The sequence below is a fragment of the Schistocerca americana genome, chromosome 1 (genome assembly GCF_021461395.2).
Source record: "Schistocerca americana isolate TAMUIC-IGC-003095 chromosome 1, iqSchAmer2.1, whole genome shotgun sequence".
Lineage (NCBI taxonomy): Eukaryota > Metazoa > Arthropoda > Insecta > Orthoptera > Acrididae > Schistocerca > Schistocerca americana.
The window spans coordinates 449,497,329-449,520,165 of NC_060119.1; the positions used below are offsets into that span (position 1 = coordinate 449,497,329).

Genomic DNA, 22,837 nt, shown 5'->3' on the forward strand with positions numbered 1-22,837 from the left:
TTGGGTAGTTTCTGAAAAATCTTTTATGTTATATCTTGCAGAACAATGTATGTCATTCAGAAGTTTGATATTTTCAAACGGAATTTTATAAAAATCGACACACGAAGTATCCTGAAAATGAATCTTCGTTATAACTATTTCCATAACGGCTTCGACACTAAGCCTCCTCTTTTCATCAATTCATAAACCACTTGCTATCGAGGTCACTATTTCTGCAGTAGCATTACTGCAAGGTGGAGCTAGCGCAAATGCAGTGATGAGCAGCGGATTCTTCAGCAGTTATCTTGAGATGTAAGGAAGCTGAAAATGATAAATCTCGTTCATTTTGGTTTAAGCAGAGAGTGTATTTTCTTTATTCTTTGGGAATGATCACATTTGGCGTCCTCTTGGGTAAAATATACCGGAGATAAAATAGTCCCCCATTCGGATCTCCAGGCGAGGACTACTCAGGACGACGTTGTTTACAGGAGAAAGAAAACTGGCACTCTATGGATCGGAGGGTGGAATGTCAGATCCCTTAATCGGGCAGGTAGGTTCGAAAATTTACGAAGGGAAATGGATAAGTTAATGTTAGGTATAGTGGGAGATTGTGAAGTTCGGTGGCAGGAGGAACATGACTTCTGGTCAGATGAATACAGGAGGGTTGTTGTTGTTGTTGTTGTTGTGGTCTTCAGTCCAGAGACTGGTTTGATGCAGCTCTCCATGCTACTCTATCCTGTGCAAGGTACTTCATCTCCCAGTACCTACTGCAACCTAAATCCTTCTGTATCTGTTTAGTGTATTCATCTCTGCGATTTTTACCCTCCACGCTGCCCTTCAATACTAAATTGGTGATCTCTTGAAGCCTCAGAATATGCCCCACAAACTGATCTCTTCTTCTAGTCAAGTTGTGCCACAAATTTCTCTTCTCTCCAATTCTATTCAATACCTTTTAATTAGTTATGTGATCTACCCATCTAACCTTCAGCATTCTTCTGTAGCACCACATTTCGAAAGCTTCTATTCTCTTCTTGTCCAAACTGTTTATCGTCCATGTTTCACTTCCATACATGGCTACACTCCATACAAATACTTTCAGAAACGACTTCCTGACACTGAAATCTATACTCGATGTTATCAAATTTCTCTTCTTCAGAAACGCTTTCCTTGCCATTGCCAGTCTACAGTTTATATCCTCTCTACTTCGACCATCTGGAGTTATTTTGTTCCCCAAATAGCAAAACTCATTTACTACTTTAAGCGTCTCATTTCCTAATCTAATTCCCGCAGCACCATCTGATTTAATTCGACTACATTCCATTATTCTCCTTTTGCTTTTGTTGATGTTCATCTTATATCCTCCTTTCAAGACCCTATCCATTCCGTTCAGCTACCCTTCCAGGTCCTTTGCTGTCTCTGACAGAATTACAATGTCATCGGAGAACCTCAAAGTTTTTATTTCTTCTCCATGGATTTTAATTCCAACTCCGAATTTCTCCTTTGTTTCCTTTACTGCTTGCTCAATATACAGATTGAAAAACATCGGGGGTAGGCTACAACCCTGTTTTAAATTGTAAGACATTTCCAGGGACAGATTTGGACTCTGACCACAATCTACTGGTTATGAACAGTATATTAAAAATTAAGAAACTGCAAAAAGGTGGGAATTTCTCGCATGATACACTGCGAACTATGGATGAAGGGCAACAGGCAAATTCCATATTTCTAGATTTCTGGGAAACATTTGACACGGTGCCCCATTCCAGACTGTTAACTAGGGCACGAGCATATGGAATAAGTTCACAGATATATGAGTGGCTCGCAAACTTCTTAAGTATATCGTCAGGAGTGCCCCAGGAAACTGTGACAGGACCGCTATTCAGTAATTAATAGTAATTACGTGTTAAGCTACTTGTATTTGTGCTAGAACTACATAGATCATCGTACCATTTGTTTTAAATTCGCACTAAAAACTATCGAAATACCTTGCATTACTAATCGAAAAAATAAGCCTACACGCTATGATTAGGACCGCTATTATTCCCTATTTACGTAAATGATTTGGCGGACAAGGTGGGCAGCAATCTGCGGTTGTTTGCTGAAGCCGTGGTTCTCGGTAAGGTATTAACGTTGAGTGACTGTACGAAGATACACGACTACTTAAGACAAAATTTGCAGTTGGTTTGATGAATGGCAGCTAGCCCTAAATGTGGAAGAATGCAAGTTATGCGTATGAGTAGGAAGACGAAACTTGTGATGTTCGGATACAGTATTAGTAGTGTCCTGCTGGACACAGTCAAGTCATTTAAATACCCGGGTGTAACGTTGCAAAACGATATGAGACCGAACGGCATTTGAACTATAGTAGGAGAGGCGAATGGTTGACTACGGTTTATTGGGAGAATTTTAGGAAAGCATGGTTCACCTGTAAAGGAGAACGCATATAGGACGCTGGTGCGACCTATTCTTGAATACTGCTCGACTGTTTGGGATCCGTACCAGGTCAAACTGAAGGAAGACATCGAAGAAATTCAGAGACGGGCTGCTAGATTTGTTACCGGTAAGTTTGAACAACACGTAAATGTTACGGAGATGCTTCAGGAACTCAAATGGGAATCCCTGGAGGGAAGGCGATGTTCTTTTAGAGAAACACTGCTTAGAAAATTAACAGAACAGGCATTTGAAGCTGACTGCCGAACGATTCTACTGCCTTTAATTTATACATTTCGTGTAAGGATTACGAAGATATGAGAAATTGGGCCTCATACGGAGGCATATAGTCTTTCTTCCCTCGCTCTATTCGCGAGTGAACAGGAAAGGAAATGACTAAAATTGGTACCCTCCGGCACGCACCGTACGTGGATGTAGAATATACGTGCCGTACGTTTTTTTGTCATTACAACGGGACACTTAAGCCAAATAAGGAACGATCCCGTAAAATACGAGACGTCTGGTCACCCTAAGAAACCTCAATGTGAGCGCAAGTCATTGCACGAAAACCACCCATAAACGTAACTATTTATAGGCCCCAACTACACGCTACACACATTGTGGGACGAATGCCTCACTGGGCCGTCTGTGTACCAAACTCCTTGTATCATGGAGACGAGGCAAAATAGCGATTCATCAGACTACACTACACGCCCCCAGTCAGCAACTGTCCCGTTTCTGTTAGTTTGATCCACTGAATGCGTGCAACGTTATACGCCGCTGTGAGCAATGGCCTTTTGCGAGATACCCGATACCAAATGCCCATTGAATGCAGTTCCTTGGACAATGTTCGCACAAAGGGTAACTGCGAAGGACCTGAATTCATTGAGAGCAGCATTTTCTATCAAGTTTAAAATCGAATGCCACTTACAAGGCGTGACATTAGTCTCCCAACCCTGCATACTTTTCCGATCATTGTTCTTACACCGTGTTACGTGGCAGCGAATGGTACAGCACTAACATTACAGACAAGCCGTACATTTCACAGTGATACACCAACAAATTAGGCAATTTAATTAGTGGTGAAGTCATGGTCACATCCAAGCACAACAGCTCTTTTATAGCATTCTGCCCCATGTTACTGCACACACACACACACACACACACACACACACACACACACACACCACTTCACAGCCATGAGTTAGTCAGCAGTGGATGGTCGTACGAACCCCACAAACCATTTCCACATCAGCTACAGTACTCGAAAGTGACCATTGTGCTCTCATATGAGGGCGGTTAACATTTTATCCGCAATGTCATATTATCTGGGCTCTCTACAGGCTCTTATTGCTCGTACTTCGTGTGATGCAGATTGAAACTATACAATTCTCCTTGATAGTCGAGTGTTGGTAGAATTGTTATCTGGGAAATTGATTAAGATGGCATGGACACTGGACTAGTATCCGCAGGAGTAAGGGTTAACCAATAGTATAAGCAAAATGACCTTTAATACTCATTACTAAAGCTATTAGTGGTTCAGTAACATGTTCAGTAAACAGCCATAAAAATCTTTAATTATCTGACCAGTAACACGAAATGTCTTAGAGGAAGCAAAGCAAATTTAAAATCTTATCTCAAATCGCTTCTTCTGGCCCATTTCTATTCTACAAAAGGTTCTTTAAATTAAAAGTAATAGCAGGTGTAATACAGAAGAAAAAGATGTTCACTACACCGCACACTGACGTCGGTTGCACAAACTCCTTGTCCGAGCAACGTGGGTCTTGAGTCGTGCTTGGGTAGCTCAGTTGACAGAGCAGTTGCCCGCGAAAGGCAAAGGTCCCGAGTTCGAGTCTCGGTCTAGCACACACTTTGGATCGGTCAGGGAATTTCGTGATTAAGATTTTTTGGTGGTTTCCCTAACCTGGGTCCTCTAATGGCGGCAGGGTTCCTTAACAAAACAATGACTGAATCATTCTAACTATTTTTTTTCGAACTGAGCTACTGCTGTGCTCCAGATATAGATGCTGATGAGATTAGCATTCTAACGTCACATATATTCTTTAGTGATGACCATAACGTTAATCGCTATTAACAAAGAGGAACAACACATGCTAATCGTAAACACCGGTTGAACAACAACAGAATACTTCGATTCGTGTTGCTAATAATCTCAAAGCTATATAAATCACTCACATACACGTGGCCAGTATGAAAGTTTTGTCCTATTGCTGCTGTATGTAATACAGGCTTCTGTTTCGCATGCGAGTATGCTGACAGTAAGAGAAATTCGGATTACCCCGTCGCTTCGAGAGGTGGCTAAAAGGTAGTGTTGTGTTCCCGTTCGTCGGTCAATTACTGAAACGTTTCTTAATAAGGCCCAATGAAATTAGAAAGTACCGATACATTTATACTCGGCGAACCACCCGATGGTGTGTAGCGCAGGGTACTTTGTGTACTACTTGTCACTTCCTCCATGGTCTTTTCGCGTGTTGTATGTGGGAGGAAGCAATATGTTGATTGAATCCTCTACGAACGAACGCTCTCGGAATGTTAACAGCAAACAACACTATAATACACGACGCATCTCTCGATGCGTCTGCCACTGGAGATGGACGAGCATATCTCCGACACTTTCGAGCTTACTAAACGAATCCGTGACAAAGTGCACTGCTCTTCTTTGGATCACTTATAAGTCCTGTGAAGAAAGCCTGTTAGGGACCTAGAATTAGAAGTAATGCTAAAGTACCGGTCGAACGAGAATTATATAAGCTACCCCCTCTTCGCGGATGGATAACGCTACCTCAGGATTCTTTCAATGAATCTCATTCTGGCATCTGCCTTTCCCATGAACAATCTTACGTGATCGTTCCACTTTAGGTCGCTCAATCGTATACCCAGATGCTTATTGGATGACCATTTTCAATGGTTGTTCTGTAGTCTTGTAATCAGACAATAACGAGCCTGAAGAGAGGCAGTTAATTTCTCGCTGCAATGACAACAATGAGTTTGTTTTTGTTATTTATACGGAAGCAACCTAGTATCGAACTACGTATTTTAATAAACGGGAAATGCTGAAATAAAAAGTTTTCGCACACTGAATATCCCCACGACAACGGTACACTAGAAATGCCTCAGTTAACACATATAGATTTACTTGACAGGAGGATACACACTGACACCTCGAGAGAGACCTCACTGCTGTTCACAAATCATTACACTTTTTCCTTATTCGTTTGACGTACTGTATAGAAATTGCAGAGGTAATCACTTTAAATTATAGAAGAGGATCGCAGAGAACGGATTACAGTGTTAGTACAGAAAAAAATACTCTTGACTGCACACGCCGGGGAACTATCGCTTATCACAGTATCTACGAATTCAACATCTTGATCACTTTAAAAAATTGGTGACTACTGATTACAAAGTTAATGGTAAGCAATTATTACTTAAAAGTAGACATGTCATGGCTCTCTCTCTCTCTCTCTCTCTCACACACACACACACACACACACACACACACACACACACACATTACATTAATTTCTAAGCGATTTTATCTCCGAATTGGGATGTCCAGAACATCGCTTTACTGAAGGTCTGCTCCAATGCAGACAGAGTAGACATAGCTTCCAGAAATAATAAGTATTGTATATACTGTGACACGAAGCAGCGCTTAAAAACGGGCTATTGAAAGCAGCGAAAGTGAAGAGGAAGGCTTTCGGCCGACCTTGGCTCCAGTTCCCATCCCGTTCCCTTCCAACCGGTTTATTTTGGTGTTCTGCTGTCTGCGCCGATGTGTGAACGACCCCGCCGGAACGGCAACGTCGCAGTGCCGCAGACAGAGCCATGCGTGGTTTGGCTCCTAGCACGTAACACTTGCAAAACGTAACTTCTTCATGAAACTTACTTCCTTCGAATCAATTTGCAACCTAGTTACGCTCCTTCACGTGGACCTTTCTCCTTCCAATGAGAAATTAACGATAGTACATTAGTTCGTTGAAATCAATCGTGCAGAATAGATGCACAGAACTCCTTGTCATTAACAGGGAAAATCTGTTTAAAAGGTTTAACAGACCTTATCCTGGCATAAAAAAATTATCAATAACTCGAGTAAACTTAAAGGGCAGTACAGTGACAATACGAAAGACAAGCTAAAAAAAGCTGAAATACTTGTATACTTTAACAGATGTCATACTCTCTATATTTTTTCCATAATCCATTTTCTCTATTTATTTGCTCTGTAATATCATTATGGATCTTGTAATAAGCACAGGCAGCGACTATCGTTTCAGGACAGCACCACCGCGCCACCTGCTGACTCCCCAAGGTATTTGCTTGGTGCAGCGAACTGAGGCCAACGCTATCTGTGAATACACTGGGAAACTGCTTAGCACACTGTTTTGGTGCACGTGCCAACAACCGGAAAAGGGTCATCAACCTGTCTGGTGGCTGCGTCTTCGGAACTTCACATTTAGGAAGTGAAAGATCAGTGGGTAGAGTTGACGAAAGCTATAGCATGCATGGTGGTCGAACTCTTGCAATAATTTTAATTTGCTTTGGTAATTCCAGCCTTAAATTTTAAAGACAAAACCGTTTTGCGGATCCTTACTACCTCTCGCTTCTTTTACGAAAAACACGTCGTAACAAGTATTGCAGACACAATCGTTCAGAAAACTTTTTCAAATGAATTGCCTGCGTATTATCAGATAAAAAGAATGGTGTACCGTACTTATTTTTGCAACAATGAAAGCAGGGGGATTAATTACTGAAAACATGTAAACTTCACGAGCATTAGGAGGGAATGCTAGAATGTACGTAAACTATAGGACAAACGTCTTAACCATTGGATAGTTGAATTCCTAGCGGGAGTCTCATATTGAGTATAGTTCAGTAAAACGATGAGTCTAGATCGAGAAGAGGAAAATGGGTTTAAGAACTTGGGCTGAAACTTAGCTATTTCCGCTCTTAAGCAACACGTGGGATGTTTCCAATGCATGTAGGTGAATCTTAGCTTTGTGACGAATTTACCATCGAAATGAAATATTAACAACGGGGAGAAAAAGGAAAGCTAAATTCGTAAAACATAAAAAGCCAAAATAAGTAAACAAAGCAGTAAATAAATGGTGGAAAATTATAATTAAGCAAAATAATATTTTTCCAATTATTTATAAGACTATGTACTCACCACTGGAATGCATTGAAGTGGAAATAAACCAGACCTTGCCCGTACAAGAAATTTGCGTCCTTCCAGTAATCAGATTTCAGACCGAAGAATTTCTGATATGCTGACATGGCTGCATAAAATGCAAAAAAAAAAAAAAAAGTCCATTTCCCTAAAGAACTAATATAAATTTATTTTGGTACAGTGAGGTATTAATATTTCTTACCTTTTGCATAATCTTCAAGCAAGAGATGAAAGTGGCCCAATTTGCAGTATGTTTTAGGATCAATATTTATCTCTTTCTGGATTAATGTGTCATCTTTCTCTATGTGTTTACTACGTTCTTTCTGATTCTGGGCCTGAACTAACATTCTCTCTAAATATTTCACGGCCTGCAAAATTCACATTTATAACAAAATAGGTAAATTTCACTAAGTATAAACACCCAAAATTAGCTATTACAAGTTTTATACTTACCTTCAAAACAAGTTCTTTCTTCTTTGCTTGTTCTGGCGTGTTTAACTTCAAGAACCCAAACTGCCGACTGTAATAGGTAATTGTATTTAAATAATGATTATGTCCAATACTTAACACTTCGAAGGGTGTACTAATTTTACATTAAAACGCAGGCTTTTTTTTACCAGGGGTGGGCACAATCTCCTGCTGGCAGTGACAGACCAAACTGACACATTAGTTCCCCACTGGCTATTAACTTTTCAGACAGTTAATTTAAGGACATTAGCCTTTATCAAACTGGGAGAACAAATGAAGAGAAAGAACGAAAACTAAGTACATCACACTAGGTCTGTGTGTTACTGTTCTCCACACACACACACACACACACACACACACACACATTCTACTGGATTTGAAACACTAATGACAAAATATTTTGTAATATGATCCTTAACCTCAAATATTACGAAACCTGTGCAATTACACATTAGGTCGCCAACTACTTATTTGATTTAAAAACAAATGAGGAAGTCGAGGCTGTTTCCCATGCATATATTTGTAGTTAAGAATAATAAATAACTGTTAATCAGGAAATTCATTTACACTGCAAGAAAGTGCGATGAAGCCTGGACGAATTTGCGAATATGCTCTTGTTACATAGAATGTCTCTCCAGTTTTACCGCCCTGCTATGCGTAAGTTATATGCATTAATGAAATGTAATTTTAACTCCTAAAACAAGCTGCACTGGCCCTGACAACAGCATTAAGTACCATAACAGAGTCTGGCTTAGGTGCCAGCGACTCAAAGAGAGATATTTTTTACTGTCAACATTAACTGCATCGACCTCATAGCTGAACGCCATTAATTAGGAAAATCACTGTACCTCTAGTTCATTACTAAAGGTAAGTGTTGATAAACAATGAGGAATGGGCAGTAGATACAGCTTCAGCAGTAACCGAGTACAATATCCTGGCACAAAACAGTTTATACCTATATCTGTCAATAAGCACAAACTTCATAAACGATCCAAACCATTTATATGGGCTGTTTCCTTATTAACTCATGTCAAAATTCTTTTTCGTCACCAATACAGCCTGCATGAAATCTCCAATCAGCACACAGCGCTAGTAATATGATGAGTACAAACATTCAACATGTTGTGTCCCCTTTGAGTGTAAACAGTGTTACGGAAATTTACATCTGTTTATTTCTCATAAAGCAGCTGTGTGATAGGCTGAGTTGAAATTAGTGATAGGAAAATGTGACGATGGAAAAAACACTATTAAAGGTAAGTAGGTCACACAAAAATGCGGCGTTCAACAGGCGCTGAGATAGGCCGTAGTATTCCGTGATTGTCATGAGATTATCTTCTTCATGGAATGTATACAGTGTGAATCTAGCAGACAACATCTAAACAGATGATAGTGGCCATGTTGTTTACCTGTCAAGTTCCGACAGCACCTGCAGTTCTTGATTAGTTAAATTTATATCGTCGGAGTCCTGTGCCATTTTGGACGTAGTTAGTAGTTTCTTTGCGTATTTGTCATCGACACTTATGTCACTTACATAGCCACAAAATTCACTTTCACATACAATAAGAAACACTTTCACTACAAATACCTAACAACCTCTTTAAGAATATCCACGCGCCTACTAGTTCCAGACAGGGGTATGTAGGGGATTTGGGATACGGGATTTTAAAGACCTTATAAAAGAACGTCGTTTTAAAAAGTATAATGGCAGTATGTCAGCTGTTGGAGATCCTTGCAAACGTTTTAGAAAATCGTATCAGTGTGTACATGAAGTCCATCGTTCAAACGAATACATTTTAAGAAGAATTGAAGGTCATTCGGACGTAGAACTAAGCCTCCACCGGTGCACCAAGCGACCCCCTCCAGAGTTCACAATGCATGCCGACGTTTTAGGACTTGGCTATTGGTAGACATGCAAGTGTAGCAGTCAGCTGTTAATAGACTGTGTGTTAGTTTCGATTTTGGTTCGGTCGCTGTGTGAAATTTGTGGAGGCAGCGAACCCGTTGAACGTATGCAATTTATTAAGTACAGTTCAACTAAGTGTGTTAAATATAAAATAGTCAAAGGCTTCGGCGTTTACAACCTAAAGATCTATTTTCCATTGTTTTTATAAATATATAAATAGGGCGTGTCATTCTACAACGCAGTTTCTTGGAAATGTTAACAGAACTTGTTGATTTCTTTTGTAATGTAGCATTCGGCCCTGGAATAATCGCTATCAACGGAAACATCAGTAAGTTTCAACAGGAGATACATATTACTGATCAACATGGATGAAGTATCGAGGGAGACCAAAAGCATAGTAGACAAGGTTTTAAAGGACGTCGGAAAGGCATCTGCTGCAAAACAACTTGTAATTGGAACCGTCTCCGGATGGTAAGTCGAAAACGTTGTTTGGTAATCCTGGTATAGTTAGATTATTGTTGCAAATTTATCAACTACTTCAGAACTCTTTATCCCATATTAGGGTGCTTGACAACCATTTCTTGTTTATTAACGTACATCACTTCAGAGCTGCGTGACATTGTTAATATAAGTTTTGAGTACAAGAAAATATAATTTAATATCTCTAACGGGTAAATTTCAGCTACACACGCACATACAGAATTATAACAAATCTCAAAGTTAGCCTAACTAAACTTTTTGCCCACGTGGTATGAAAGTTTTCAGTTGGTTTGACACATGTGTAAATGTATTGTATAAATGGTCTTTGTATGGAAGTGAACACTGAGATAATGCAGAATAAGTATTTAATTTGACATATAACATTGCTCTTTTGTAGATTGTGCACATGACGTATAGCTACCAGCAAGCAATGGAATTTACAACAATAACCACCTCCATTTAAAGTTGTTTACGACCTGTATTCTAACTTGAAACTATTCTCTTAATTACGAAGGTACATATAATCTAGTTATTTAAAAAGAATGCTTGTAGCTCACAATTTTCAGTTGTGTGTTGTGAAGTTAAGCTCCATAGTGCTCAGAGCCATTTGAACCACTTGATAAGTAGTACCAAATTTTGGAGTCGGTTTAAGCAGTGAAAATTGAGACAGAGAATGCAATTGAAAACTTAAGAGGTTTGGGCAGGACTTGATGATAAGGAAGCAATGTCATTACGTATAACATAAATAATTATACAGGTCCCCTACAGGTTTGTGCTTTGTATATGAGGCAATTTGAGTATTTGTCATACTGTTTTAATTGTTTGCAAATTGTTTCTCAATATAATACTGCTGATAAATACCACAGCCAGCCAGTAAGTCAGTGACAGCATACTGAAGTTTATCACCACTGTTAAAGCATTTAGATACAAGCCACTTTTCCATGTGCTTGAACAACTGGCAGTTCAAATACAGATGGACAGCATGAGGTACTTGGAGTAGGTAAGATGAAAACAAATCTGAACTGAAGACTTAAATTTTTGGAATACATTTTGATTTAAAATCATGCATAAGCTTCAGAATTTTGATAACTTAAAGGGTTAGGTATTCCTCACCTTTCAACAAGCAGTCTCACTTGTCTCAACATGCTATATAGCAAAAGAATATATAAACTAATGTAGGGAAATTCAACCGTGTTGTTGGGTAGGTTTATTCAAATTAGAATGAGAGAGAGTGTATATGTGTGCACATGAACACAAGGGAGCAATACGTACAAATCGTAGGTAATTTTGACTCTTTCTATTAACCTCATTCTGGTAATCCTCCCTTCTCCCTCCCTCTCGCAAATTTCTACACTACTTTGTTACTTTTCCCTCTGGTTGTGCTTTTCCTTTCTTGGCTGTGCATTGTTTGTTGTTTCATTGTCAGTTGTGTCCTAACTGACAAAGAATGTGATAACATCATTATTTTATTTATTTGCTAGGATATCTCACTTTCATTTATAATATTTACAAAAGTTCTAACTAGTGTATTTATTCATTTGCAGAAAATCTGCTTTCACTGGTTCCAATACATTTACACAGTAAACATTTTACAAATATACCCAAGTACAGTTAACACTTCATTAAATTACCTGTATGTAGATATAAAAAAGTAATCAAAGATTCACAAAAATGTGCTAAGCAGTATTTAAAAAAGCATAATTAACTTTTACTTGGATGCCTACACTACCCTCTGGTAGCTTCACTGCAGCATCAGGAGATTGATAATCTTGATTTTTCTTTTTCTTTTAGCTGTTCAATAAGATCAGCAAAATCTGTCAGGGTGGAAGTTGAAGGGATATTATCTCATCATTAGATATTATAACTTTGAGACACTTTTCCAAGTGCTTATGAACAGCAGATCAGATTCTTGTACTTAGTTTTACCATGCGAGACTTTTTTACTAGGCTACTAGTCAGATGCCGTTTCTTCAGTGCTCACACACTGAGAGCACTACAGCTACAAATTCTTCAGCAGGCCGAAAGCTGCTACTTGTATCTTTTGAGCATTCATTCTCTTGGTTGCCTCTTATACTGTCATTAATTGTGCAATAACACTTCGAGCACAGAGATTTGCCAGGTGTAAGATTAATATTATGAGAAAAAACTCTCAGAATTTTTTTTACCAGAGACTTGTGATGAGAGAATGGGTCACAACATTCACAACCAAAAATGTGTGTACAATTGTCCAGGTATACCTTCTCATGATGGTAACACAAAGTTTCCTTCTCATCAATTTTTACGAACAGTCAGTAGGTATTTTGTCTCATCCTTATAGTCACACTTAAGTTTGAGTCCTGATTGTCTACAGTATGATAGGTTATAACACTCCTGTCCTAATGCTGTACCAAGAAAACATTTCTCCATGTCATCCACAAACTGACCTTGCACTTCATGACTCACTTCCGTACTGAACTGTTGGGTCGTGATTCAATACCATGCACAATGACAGCACAGCTGTGATTGGATGGTGGTGGTAGGCCAATTAGGACTCCTGGGCTGGCAGAACTGTATTACAAGTGGTGTGTTAGGTTGCTTCAGTACATAAAAACAACAAATTATTATTACATGTATCAGGCTTATTGAGCTCCCAAAAGCAAATAACCTAAAGTCTCCAGAAGTGTGTATAAAAAGGGATCTCAGTAAAAGTAAAATGGATTTATTCCGCAGTAAATTAAGTATAATAAGCTGGCCTGTAGACTACAATAGTTCAAGCTCGATTAACCATGACAAATTCTTAAATTGTTTCTTAGAGGTATTTAATGAATCATTTCCTCGTAGATATAAGCAAAAGAAGGTTAATGGTAAACTCAAATGGATTACAACAGGAATAAAGATCTCTAGTGCCAGAAAGAGAGAGCTCCACAATGAGTTAAAATCAAACAGAAATCCAGATTTTGTCATTTATGTCAAACAGTATAAAGCTGTATTTAGGAAAGTTGTAGCGGCAGCTAAAAAAATGGCAAATAATAAAGTCATACGAGAACACAGAAATAAGACAAAAGCAGTGTGGTCAGTTGTTCAGTCTGAACTAGGAGCCAAAGTAAAAATTCATGAGATTTTGAAAATTAGACATGAAAATGAAATTATAGTAAACCCTGTTCAGATATCAAGTTGTTTCAATGAATTCTTCCTAAACGTAGTAAGATCGGATGTGGATATGACATTCTATCAGGGCATCACAAATTTGGAAAACAGCCAGAACACATCTTTTAAACAATTTGAAAAAATAACCCAAAGGGATGTGGAAAAGGAAATATTGTCTCTAAAAAACAAAACCTCACATGGGTGGGATGAAATAACAACATCTGTAATCAAGTATGTGTATGATATTATTTCCCAACCACTGTCAACTATTATAAATCAATCTTATGAACAGGGATGCTTTCCAGAGGTATTGAAATATGGTGAGATCAAACCTCTATTCAAGAAAGGATCGACAGAAGATATGGGGAATTACCGCCCTTCTTGCCGGTCTTCTCTAAAGTGTTTGAAAAGATTGCAGCAAAACAAATTAATAACTTTCTTACTGTAAATGATATAATTTTTAAAAACCAGTTCGGATTCCAACAGGGTAAAAGCACTGCGAATGCTATAAATGAGTTTATCCAAAAAAATATGCTCCACGTTAGATAAAGGTAGAAAGGTCACAGGTATTTTCTGTGATCTGGCTAAAGCTTTTGATTCAGTGAACCATGCATTACTCCTCCACAAATTACAGATGTATGGAATCAGAGACACTGCTTTAAAATGGTTTAGCTCTTACCTGTCAGGTAGGAAACAAAGAGTAATTTTAACTTCAAATGGAACCAATTATTCATCAGACTGGAAAACAGTTCCCCAAGGAGTCCCACAAGGTTCGATATTGGGTCCCTATCTGTTTCTTTTTTACGTAAATGACCTACCACTTGCTATTGATGTTCATTCAGTCTTATTTGCCGATGATACATCAGTCCTAATTGAAAATGAGGTATCTGAAAATATTCCAGAAAAAGCCAAAAACACTTTAGAAAAACTTGAATCTTGGTTCTATCAAAATGGACTAAAACTAAATGTAACTAAAACCAAAATGATGCAATTTGAAGCTAAATCAGTAGAAAGGAGTGAAATAAAGATAATTTGCAATGATCAGGATATCACAGAAGCAAACCACGTGAAGTTCTTAGGCCTAAATCTTGACAAAAATTTAAATTGGAAGGTACACATAGATTACTTAGCAAATCAACTGAACAACTTAGCATTTGCAATGTGTATTTTGTCAGGTGCCACAAACATAGATACCAGAAAGATAGTTTATCACTGCTACTTTGAGTCAGTTATTCGTTATGGCATAATCTTCTGGGGAAATTCAGCAAATGTCACTAGGCTCCTAGTATTACAAAAGAAAGTAATTAGAAACATGTGTGTTGCAAAAAAACGGGAATCCTGTCGACCACTGTTAAAAAATTTAAAAGTACTGTCTATCCCCTCACTTTACATATATGAGATGGTGGTGTTCCTATATAGAAATCAACATACACTAGACAATTTCCGTTTTGACCACAACTACAGCACTCGCCACAGAGATAACTTCAAACTTCCAACACATCGTTTAAAACTTTATGCCCAAACGCCAGAGTATATGGGGTTAAAAATTTTCAATAAAATAAAAGGCAGTAATATATTTAAAATGGAGATTGGTTCACTGAAAAGATTGCTCTTTACTCTCCTGGTGGAAAAGTGTTATTATTCTGTCGATGAATTCATTGAGGACAGCTTCACAATCTGAACACAGGGATTGTAATACATTTATTATTTTATGTACATGTGTAGCTGTAACTTAGAAATGTAAAATATAATGTAAACTTTTGTAGTTCTCTTAAAAAAGTGAAAAACGTTTCTTTTGTAAACCTTGACATGTCTCCTGTACATCAAATCAAATGATTTGAAAATTGTATGTAATGAGATGAATAAACCACATAACATAACATAACATAACAAGTGATGGATGGGACGTTTGGAGTTAGGAAAATCAAAATAAAATCTTCAATTTAAATCCTTGGTTTCTTTAGCTGAAATTCAAACATTTATTATTTGATAGACAAGATTAATGGGGAATTTCAGTATTATTTTTGTCGCAGTTTTGACTAATAGTTGTGGATTAAAACCTTAAAAATAAGAGTGAAAACTTAAAAATTTAATGTTTAATTTAAATTAATGCACTTTGGACACTTCAGAAAAGATCCCTCAAAGATAGCAGTGTCATGGTTTGATGCTTTAAGAGAAACGTTATATAAATTGCCCCATCCATCACAAGTAGCATGTGCCATCCATCAGTGTTTATCCATCACAGTGTTTATGTATGAAAAAACAATTTGAGTTAAAATATAACTTGTAGAATTCGGTAGATCTTGAGTGTGAGTCAGTGAAATGAAAGTCTTTCTTTACTATCAAAAACCAATGCATGGGCGGCCAGTGTGGCCGAGCGGTTCAAGGCGCTTCAGTTTGGAACCGCGCGACCGCTACGGTCGCAGGTTCGAATCCTGCCTTGGGCATGGATGTGTGTGATGTCCTTAGGTTAGTTAGGTTTAAGTAGTTCTAAGTTCTAGGGGACTGATGACCTCAGATATTGAGTCCCATAGTGCTTAGAGCCATTTGAGCCAATGCATGATTTTAGTGACAAATGGGAGAGCTTTCATCATAAACAAGAAATTAATGCAAAAGAACTTCGCGTTGCCTACCAGTTTACAGATTTCCTAGCTACGCTACTGAAAACAAGCTTAATAAAGAACTGTTTGTCAATAATGGTAGGCAGTCATTGCAACAATGAACTGTTTCCAGAATGAGATTTTCACTCTGCAGCGGAGTGTGCACTGATATGAAACTTCCTGGCAGATTAGAACTGTGTGCCCGACCGAGACTCGAACTCGGGACCTTTGCCTTTCGCGGGCAAGTGCTCTACCAACTGAGCTGCCAGGAAGTTTCATATCAGCGCACACTCCGCTGCAGAGTGAAAATCTCATTCTGGAAACATCCCCCAGGCTGTGGCTAAGCCATGTCTCCGCAATATCCTTTCTTTCAGGAGTGCTAGTTCTGCAAGGTTCGCAGGAGAGCTTCTGTAAAGTTTGGAAGGTAGGAGACGAGGTACTGGCAGAAGTAAAGCTGTGAGTACCGGGCGTGAGTCGTGCTTCGGTAGCTCAGTTGGTAGAGCACTTGCCCGCAGAAGGCAAAGGTCCCGAGTTCGAGTCTCGGTCGGGCACACAGTTTTAATCTGCCAGGAAGTTTCAATGAACTGTTTTATCAATAATGGTGTGAAATCATTGCCAACTTAACAACCTACTGTTCACCACTACCACCCACAAGTGTAATTTCACTAAGATGATGGTGATAAACGAAAGGGGGGGGAAAAGTTGCAGAATGTTTCTATTCTCTATGGATAATTTCATTGCATTAGGATTTCATTGAAACTATTCATGGTCACGACTTTCACATTTTTAACTTCCACTCATAGGCTCATTCATTCATGGAGTGCCTGGTATTACATGTGGCGTATCAGTATTAGAACATTGTTAAATGACGTACAATAAGTGGGAGCAACACAAAGATATTTTGGAGGTAATTAGACTTAGACACAAGCTACATAACGAAGCAATTTGCAGCATGCTGTGACCCACACACATTGCATTTGGGGAGGTCCCAAATAGTGATTTCAACCAAATTTGTTGTATGAATTCAGCCTTACCACCTATCTATACACACCAAATATTGTTTCAGTACTATCATTCACCCATGAGATAAAAATATTGGAAACTTGCGAAAATGTGATAACTTGTGTAGCTGTTTGTCTCTGTATTACTTCTGAACTATGAACCACTGTAACACATCCTTGCTTTCTCCTACAAGGGAGAGGTGTTACCTTTCAAATGAGACCAATCGTTGGCTGTATCTGATTCAGTACAGAAGCTAAGTGGTCACACATGGTAAATGTTTTTTGGAAAGAAAAGACCAAAATTGTAACTTTGGGAGGGCCTAGCTCAGCCCCCCTGGAGGTTTACCATTTCAATACCTGAGATGTGAACTTACTTTAGTATAGGTATTAACTGTACCAAATTTCATTAAAATGTGTAACCTTGATGCAACCTTCATGTGATGATTTACAGTGAAATGACCCATAAACAAAATGAGAATAAAAAATAATTTAATTTATTTATGACTGTGGATGTCTTTTCCATCCATTTCACTGTGTGTGGCAGTGTGTTGTATTAAATGAACCCAGTAATTATGGGAACCTTTACAGTTAATTTAAATCACTTATATGTGCTGCATTTCCTCACAATATGTTTCAGTATGGTGTAATGAGGGTATACTATACCAAATGATAATACATTGTTAATAGTTTATCTATTTTACTGTGTAAGAAATCTTTCATTAAAAAACACTAGTGCTTATTTTTGAGCATGACGTTATCCTCCCACATCAATTGTGTGTCAACATCACCACCTTAGAATTTGTGATTCCATAGTTTATTCAATTTTATTGTATTCACTAGACTTTTCTCCATGGCTTTGCCCATGTATGTGTTCAACACATACGTTGAACACACCTCCTCCTCCCTCACCTTGTTCACTCTGCCTGCCTGCCACATCCTCACATCTCTACCTGTCTATCTCCTCCTCCCTACTCTCTGTGTCTCTTCATCTCCACCTCCCCTTCTCTTTGTTCATTTCTTCCACCCTCTCCCTCTGACCATATCCTCTTTCCCCTCTCTTTATCCACCTCTCTCCCTCTCTTCCTTTTCCACCTGTCCACTACACCATTGCCGCTCTAGACTTTCCAGCCGCCTCGCGCACCTCTGTCTCTTCCCCTCTCTCTTTTTATTCCCTCTTCCCCATTGCCCTGTCCATCCTTTCCTCTATCTATCTCAACCTCTCCCCAGCCATGCTCCCGGCATATGTCGCCCCTGCAATACAGTCCAATAAAGCAGGCTGACACTACTCCCACAACATGTTGTTATGCAGGACAGGCTACACATCAGTGGCTTGAAAAATCATTTATTTGTATGTATGTAGAGGCAGCCATGTAAAACAGATCAATAAAGCAGAGCTGATACTACAACAACAACAACAACAACAACAACACACCTGTCATGCAGGGCAACCTACACGTTGGGGCCTGGAAAACTGTCTCTTGACCCTGAAATGTAGGCTGCCCTGCAGTGCAGGTTTGTTTGGCAGGCTGAGAGTTCCTACACAACATGCCTGTTGTGCAGGGTACCCTGTACACCAGGAGCTTGGGGAGAGACACCTTTTTGCCTGTATTTCCACTCCTATTGGAACTAGGAGGTAAGAATCCCAACAGTGCTGATACTCAATGGAACTTGTGTTTCTGTGTCAAATGTAGCTGAAATCGATCCAGTGCTTTGATAGGAGATACTGGACAGACAAGTACAATCTGTTTCTTATATATGACAGATTTGTACGTGTGTTGTCCGTTTGTGTTCACAAACAAATTGTTCTCTGTGAAAGATGCACTGGCTTTCATGAAATTTTTATAGGCTCTTTATTTCAGTTTATCTATATCACTTTTTTTGTGAATGAGATATCATTTGCATATATTACTACATTGTTGCCTTCTATTGAAGCATATAGTTTACATACAGAACGAAAAGTGGTCCCGGAACTGATCCCCAAGTTACAGCATACGTTATTACCTGGAAGTTGGAGCCTGAGTTTACAGTAGTCTCACCCATTTTATGCTTTACTGCCACACATTGAAGGTGAACAGCACTCTGTGCCTAGTAATGGCAGTTCTTTCTCTGTTACTGGTGCTCATGTAACGCTTCAGCTATAGGTTCCACAAGCATTGTGATACTGTAATATCTTCTGCTTTTGCCCATGGGGTAATCTCTTTGCAAGTGCTGTCTTCCTCATGTAGTTTCTATGTGTTCTGTCCCACTGTTGCAGACAGGTACAATTAAGGTACTTAGATAAAGTTTCTGGCCATAACCTCAATCAGCAAAAGAGAAACATCACTTTTCACACACTCACACAAGCAAGTATATCTCGTGCACACACAGCCACCAAATCCAAATCTCGGGCATTCCAGCTAAGACAGAGAGAGGCAGAAGGAGGAGACAGGCATAGAGAAGTGGTGGAGGAGAGGAGCCGAAGGTGGTGGTGGTGGTGGTGGTGGTGGTGGTGGTGGTGGTGGAGGGGGAAAAGGAAGAGGGTTTGAAGAGGCTGGTGGAAGGAGGTGGTGATGTGAGGTGGAAGAGGGTCTGGGCGTGAAGAGGCAAGTGAAATAGGGAAAGGTTGTGCTCAAGCAGGTGGAAGACAGGAGAGAGAAATAGTATTCTTTTATTCCTAAAAGAATATTGGAATATATTAATGTCTGGGCTGTACCAGGCACTTGGCTAGATTAAAAGAAAAACAGGGACAGTTGGAAAATCTTGAAAAGAAGACAACAAACATAGATAGATAGATATTCAGTGATCACAGGTCCTGCAGACCATGCACTGCTTCCACAAACTGCCTCCTGTTCCTGTTTTGTGCCCGGTTCCCCCAGGTGTCTTCAATTCCCGGGCTGCTAGGTCCTTCGCCAGGTCGTCCATCCAGTGCTGCCTTGGTCATCCAATGGGGTGTTTGGTGTTCGGTTTCCCTGCTAGTGCTATCTTCGCATGTTTTCCATCTGGCATACGGGCTACATGGCCCACCCATTGTATTCTTTTGTTCTTTATCTTCTGTAGGATAGTTGGTTGTCACATCAGAATGTAGATTTCCTCATTTTTCCTCCTCCTCCATTCTCAGTTATCTAAAACTGGTCCCCATATCTTCCTCATTATTCTTCTTTCAAATATTAATAGTTTTTCCCTTTCTCGCTTAGTCATGCACTATGTTTCTGAACCATAAATTACTGCTGGACATATCACTGTGTTGTAGATTTTCATCTTAGTATTCACTGAGATCGATTTAGAGCCAAGTGTGTGTCTGAGGGAATGCATGCATTTAGTTCCCACTGTTATTCTTTCCTTGATGTCCATTTTTATGTTTTTGTCTGTGGTAAATCAAGGTCCCAAATATTTGAACTGGTCTACTCTCTTGAACCTCTTGCCAATTATCTCAAGAAATTCTACCTGCTCTTGTCTTCATCCTAATTGCATGAACTCTGTTTTGTCTCGATTCACTTTGAGCCCTACCTTCTGTGCATAATTGTCCATTTTCTGGTACATTTCTTTCAACTCGTGCTTTGATTCACTTAATAGTACTATGTCATATGCATATGCGAGACAGTTGAAGTTACCGTCCCACTTCTGTTGCCTACATTCTTTTATTACTTTCTTTAAGGTGACATTGAACAGAACACATGAGAGAGCATCCCCTTGTCTGAGGCCTGTTTCAGTTTCGAATGTTTCTGATGTGGCTCCCTCTCAGGAAAATTATAAGACTCCAGAAGCCTACTAATGGGAGAATAGGAAAAACTAGGATTTCGATAAGTGCACCAAAAAGAACTGTCTCAATGTGGAAACAAAGTTGAATTTTTATAGATACCTAGCAAGAATTGAAGGGAACTGACTGAGCAAAAAGATATTGATTAAATGACATCAGTTAAAGTCCACCTCTAGGTGGGTAGAAAAGAGTAAAGGAGATGCACAAGAAAATGGTATCACACTGGAGATGATCCAAAAAAGTATAATTCAGAAGCAAAGTGAAAAGCATAACATCATTTGAGGAGAAACCACCATAAAGGAGGTCAGTACATAAAATTTCTGGTGAGACGGTAAAGAACGAAGGGGTTCTGGGAAGAGAGGAAAACAAAAAAACGTGAAATTCTACACTTGCCAACAGGTTTTGTACAGGTTATGACTTATCGTGGTTGGGTGTTATTCAGGAAGTAAAAGACCTGTATTAAATGCTTTTGAGGAGAACAAAGGAGAAAACGTACATTATTGACTTTTGTAAATTATCCCTGTAATGATTGTTTGATACACTTGAGATTGCCCTCGGCTATTGGCCAGCTTTTCGCTTTTTAAATTCACTGTGTCATGGTAAGATCCAGGAAGGAGATACAGGATTGTAAATTATATAGTATAGTGAAAGACAGTAGTTTCAGAAGCACGTTTTCTGGACATCTCACAATTCGGTGCATGTTGAGTATAGGAAATCTACCAACAGAGATGTCTCTCAGAACATCATTACATAGCCCAATTCTATTGTATTGAGCATGTACACACACACACACACACAAATTGTATTTACATTACATGTACCTGGTAACTTGCAACCTCCAAGGTGCTTGGACTGGCTTGCAGGCCTGTTACTACAGTTAGAGAATGTGAAATGTATTTTAATTATATTTCTAGGCTACAGAGTTCTCTAAACATAATTGCGTTCTTATTCTTTGATGGTGTTCTCAGAGGCCATCACAGCTGTGTCAAAATAGAATTAACATGCTGACTGCAATAAGGCCGCCGCTGGCCACAATAGAGCCAAGTGCCTTATGACATAGCTGGTGATGGTCATGGCAGAACCTTTATGCCTGGTGGCAAGGTGTGACATAGTGGTGAGACATCAGTCGCTCTGTGTGCAGCAGTCAGTGTGTTAAAACTGATCTGTCTTTCTGTGTAGAACTGCCAAAAGTTGAAACAACAGCATGCATTTGCACTATTTTGTGACCAGAATATACAGTCATGCATATTCATTTATTGTGCAATACACCTACGGAACATCAAGTTTGACAAAATGGCGAACTATGTCTTAAGGAGGAAAAAAATCCAAGGGAGGTAAGAAATTTCTTGCAATAAACACACTTTTTTTTTTCTAAGATGCCCATAGTCAGACAATGTAATTGCAGGATTGGTGTGAAGCCTTAGTGTCAGTTATTTGCAAGCTGAACTTCATGTAGCATGTGATGTCTTTTTTACTGAGATTTAATGACTCACTGTAAAGCTGTATCACCTGACACATTATTTTCATTAATTGTCCCAGTCAAGTCTGTATATCCATTTTGCAGTTATAGATCAACTAACTGTTGCCTACAGCTGTGCTCACATATCAGACATAAATTCCTTTTACACATATTTTAAAATAACTAGTATCTATAATGTGTTTCCTAATGCTCTGTTGGTGTAGTAGTTTTAAATACAGTTGTCAGTCTTCCCATCGGATTTCAGTATTGTACACTATTTGATCAAAAGTATACAGACATCCGACTGAAAATTACTTAAAAGTACGTGGCGCCCTCCATCGGTAATGCTGGAATTCAGTATGGTGTTGGCCCACCCTTACCCCTGAAGACAGCTTTCACTCTCGCAGGTGTATGTTCAGTCAGGTGCTGGAAGGCTTCTTGGGGAACAACAGCCCATTTTTCACGGAG

The 22,837-nt window shown here is 39.1% G+C and overlaps 2 protein-coding genes and 1 non-coding gene across 5 annotated transcripts in view; 2 read left to right on the forward strand and 1 right to left on the reverse strand.

The window, feature by feature from the left end:
• LOC124603148 (histone demethylase UTY-like) overlaps positions 1 to 9,879 on the reverse strand; it is a 59,419-nt gene extending 49,540 nt beyond the window's left edge. Inside the window, exons 1-4 of one of the 3 annotated variants that reach the window (XM_047136376.1) lie at positions 9,472 to 9,868; positions 8,051 to 8,117; positions 7,800 to 7,965; positions 7,598 to 7,706 (exon numbers count right to left, since the gene is read on the reverse strand). In XM_047136376.1, coding sequence (XP_046992332.1) covers positions 7,598 to 7,706; positions 7,800 to 7,965; positions 8,051 to 8,117; positions 9,472 to 9,539 — 410 coding nt within the window. In that variant the 5' untranslated portion in view covers positions 9,540 to 9,868. Of the gene's footprint in view, positions 1 to 7,597; positions 7,707 to 7,799; positions 7,966 to 8,050; positions 8,118 to 9,471 lie in introns of all 3 variants that reach the window. The other 2 variants (XM_047136374.1, XM_047136375.1) reach the window with 2 other exon arrangements.
• Positions 9,880 to 9,911: 32 nt separating this feature from the next.
• LOC124603132 (FUN14 domain-containing protein 1-like) overlaps positions 9,912 to 22,837 on the forward strand; it is an 82,760-nt gene continuing 69,834 nt past the window's right edge. The window contains exons 1-2 of the mRNA XM_047136373.1: positions 9,912 to 10,072; positions 10,258 to 10,439. Of these exons, the coding sequence (XP_046992329.1) occupies positions 10,333 to 10,439 (107 nt within the window). The 5' untranslated portion in view covers positions 9,912 to 10,072; positions 10,258 to 10,332. The remainder of the gene's footprint in view (positions 10,073 to 10,257; positions 10,440 to 22,837) is intronic.
• On the forward strand, positions 16,651 to 16,725 carry Trnal-cag. The gene has a single exon. It is a non-coding gene; the product is annotated as a tRNA-Leu (tRNA).